General features: G+C 46.5%; 1 protein-coding gene across 1 annotated transcript in view; it reads left to right on the top strand.

Moving 5' to 3' along the window:
* ntn5 (netrin 5) overlaps positions 1–3,165 on the top strand; it is a 17,573-nt gene continuing 14,408 nt past the window's right edge. Inside the window, exons 1-2 of the mRNA XM_037683596.1 lie at positions 1–1,444; positions 2,376–2,564. Of these exons, the coding sequence (XP_037539524.1) occupies positions 4–1,444; positions 2,376–2,564 (1,630 nt within the window). The 5' untranslated portion in view covers positions 1–3. The remainder of the gene's footprint in view (positions 1,445–2,375; positions 2,565–3,165) is intronic.

Raw genomic sequence — 3,165 nt, 5'->3', positions numbered from 1 at the left:
GACATGATGTTCCTACCCTTTTCCCTCCCCCCCTTCACCTCTATCATTCCTGTTTTCCTCCTCCACCTCCTCCTCCTCCCTCCGTCACTCATCTCGTCCTCGTTCTCCCACCCCCCACTGAGTTGGACTTCACCTCATGAACCCTGCTACCACCCAGATGGCCGTCCTCGACATTGCCTGTCGGAGTTTATCAACGCTGCCTATGGAGTCCCTGTCAATGCCAGCCACTCGCGACACGAGCATGATTCTGAGGGCAACATCACCACCTTGACAGACCTAAACAACCCTCACAATCTCACCTGCTGGAGGGCTCATGCAGGGGCCGAAAAGGGGGACTGGGTCCTTACCCTGCCGTTGGGACGCCGCTTTGAGATCACCTACATAAGTTTGCAGTTCTGCAGTCAAGCAGAGCCGATGGATCCTATTTCCATCTCTATTCTTAAATCGATGGATTATGGCAGAACCTGGAGGCCAATGCAGCACTACTCCAGTGACTGCCTTGGGAACTTCGAGCAGCCCCCCCGGACCATCGCCCAAACAAGACACCAAGAGACGGAGCCCCTCTGCTCAGATCCTAGACCTCTGCAGAGGCAACGGGGCGCCATGGTGCTCGCCTTCTCTGCTCTGGACGGACGGCCATCTTCTCCAGACTTTGATTACAGCCCGACCCTCCAGGATTGGGTAACAGCCACGGACATTCGAGTGATCTTCCATCACGTGTCCAATGACGTGGGAAGCTTGGATAAGATGAAGGACGCCCATTGGTTTGATGGTCCCCATGACACCAGAGGAACTGAGTTGCTGAAGTGGAGATCAGAGATAAAAGGCCACGCCAGAGATCGAGTGGACAAATTAAATAGAGATAACACACTGGCATTTTTTGACAGGGAAATAAAATTGGAACGGGTGGACAAGCACCGTCGAAAGAACCACCGAAAAGGGTCCAGTCAAGACGAAGATGGGCACAATGTGACCAGTAAGGAAGAGGAGGGTGGTTTCGGCATGGACTCAGTTGCTTTGTCAAAAAAAGACGGGAAGAGCAGAGTGCGTGGTCGTAGTAAGGAAGACAATTATTGGGCCCCTTGCCCAAATGAAGACTGTAGGTGGACGGTTGAAGGGCGGAGTAGGAGCAACAAAGGGCAGGAACTGAGGAAGAGGAGGAACAACAACGCCAACGTACGACAAAATGTTAGGAATCTTCAGGCGCTGCCGCCCTCGGCTTTTGTTTTTCCCGTCCGTGCTCCTGTAGCCATCTCCGACCTGCAAGTCGGAGGCAGGTGTAAATGCAACGGACACGCCTCCAGGTGTCGCCGTGATGACACGGGTCGTGCAGTGTGCGTGTGCGAGCATCACACAGCGGGGCCGGACTGTGACGTTTGTGAGGATTTCTACTTAGACAGACCCTGGCATCGAGCCACACCCACTCACCCAAACCCATGTGTCGGTGAGTCCAATAATTACTTTTAAGTTCATAAATTACAAATGTTGTGGTCTTTATTTATTATATTCCTTAAAAAAAACTGATTTCCTGGAAGTTTCTACTTCCTCTTACATTATTCTTCCAGTTATATAATTTTGTTGTCATGTTAAACATCTTCTTGCTTCACAGCCAGACATTTTTATTTTATTTTTTAGCAGTAACAAGATTAATGCACGGTTTCCATACCTGCTCTGTTCTCAAAGTTGGGCGTTGCTAAGATTTTGAGAGTTTTTAGGATAAAATCACATAGAATCAGACGTCTAATTTCAGGGCTGCAGAGCTAATGCTAAAACAAAGCTACTGAATGGGATTTTTGTATTTATCTAACAAAGCTAAGGTCAGTGAAAAGAAACATGTTTTTTTTTATATCAACACTAACTGTGACTGATGAATACTTTTAAGGGATATTCAGATTATTATGAAACTAGCATTCCTGGATGGGAGCCATGTTGATGTCATTGATTTAATGAACAAAGATACCATGTGATGTTTTTGAGTTTGGAGTATGAGTTGGAGATGACTCTCAGCTACTACCACACCTGGTTTTAGCTCAACATCTGTAGAAGTGACTGGGTTGTGACTACTTTTGTGTTTTCTTAGGTCAGTTGGCTCTGGTGGCCACACTGTGTCGAGTTAGCTCTAAAAATTGATCAGCTGTACATCCATTGATTACTGTTGTACAGTTTCATTAAAATCCATCTGGTTCATGAAATACTTTGCTAACAGATGAACAAATACAGAGGCACTAACATGATCGCTTGAACAATTTGACTTCTAATATTTTTTGTCGTCCCAGAAATCGATGTTTAAACCAGACTAACACAAAGTCCATGTGAGATAAGAGCTAACCGTTGCTCCTCTGCTGGTTTTGATTCTCTTCTTCTCATTTTCCCAGCCTGCGAGTGTAACGGCCACTCAAACAAATGCCGTTTCAGCATGGAGGTGTTTCAGCAGTCGGGTCGGCATAGTGGAGGCGTGTGTCTGAAGTGTCGTCATCATACGGCCGGACGCCACTGCCAGTACTGCCAGAACGGACACACCCGCGACCACAGCAAGCCGCTCAACCACCGCAAGGCCTGCCAACGTCAGTCTACACACCTGTGTGTTTGCTCTGTGTGTGATGGGGTGACAGGAGGAAACACAAATGTTCAGTGGAGGCTTAGACTAACTGAACATTAAAAAAAAAAAAAATCGTAATCCAGTGTTTATATCAAATTGTAAGACTGCTTGCATTTACATGACACGGGCAGTCATGTAAACACTGTATGATGACGACAACGCTACGAACACATTGACATTTAGTACAAAGTTAGATTTTAGATACAACAGTCCCGGGAGGTCTGTCAGCGAGAGCGGAACCAGCAGCAGCGCATGTGTGGTTTGTTTGCAGTGTGTCTGCTCTGAGCAGATATATAGATAGATACGTAGATAGATACGTAGATGGATACGTAGATAGATACGTAGATAGATACGTAGATAGGTAGGTAGGTAGGTAGGTAGGTAGGTAGGTAGGTAGGTAGGTAGGTAGGTAGGTAGGTAGGTAGGTAGGTAGGTTGGTAGATAGATAGGTTGGTAGATACGTAGGTTGGTAGATAAATAGATACGTAGGTTGGTAGATAGGTAGGTAGGAAGGTAGGGAGATAGGTTGGTAGATACGTAGGTTTGTAGATAGATAGATACGTAGA

The sequence above is a fragment of the Nematolebias whitei genome, chromosome 1, assembly GCF_014905685.2.
Source record: "Nematolebias whitei isolate Nwh7 chromosome 1, NemWhi1, whole genome shotgun sequence".
NCBI classification, from domain to species: Eukaryota; Metazoa; Chordata; class Actinopteri; order Cyprinodontiformes; family Rivulidae; genus Nematolebias; species Nematolebias whitei.
The sequence above is the reverse complement of the archived record's forward strand: the minus strand, read 5'-3'. Positions and strand labels throughout refer to the sequence as shown.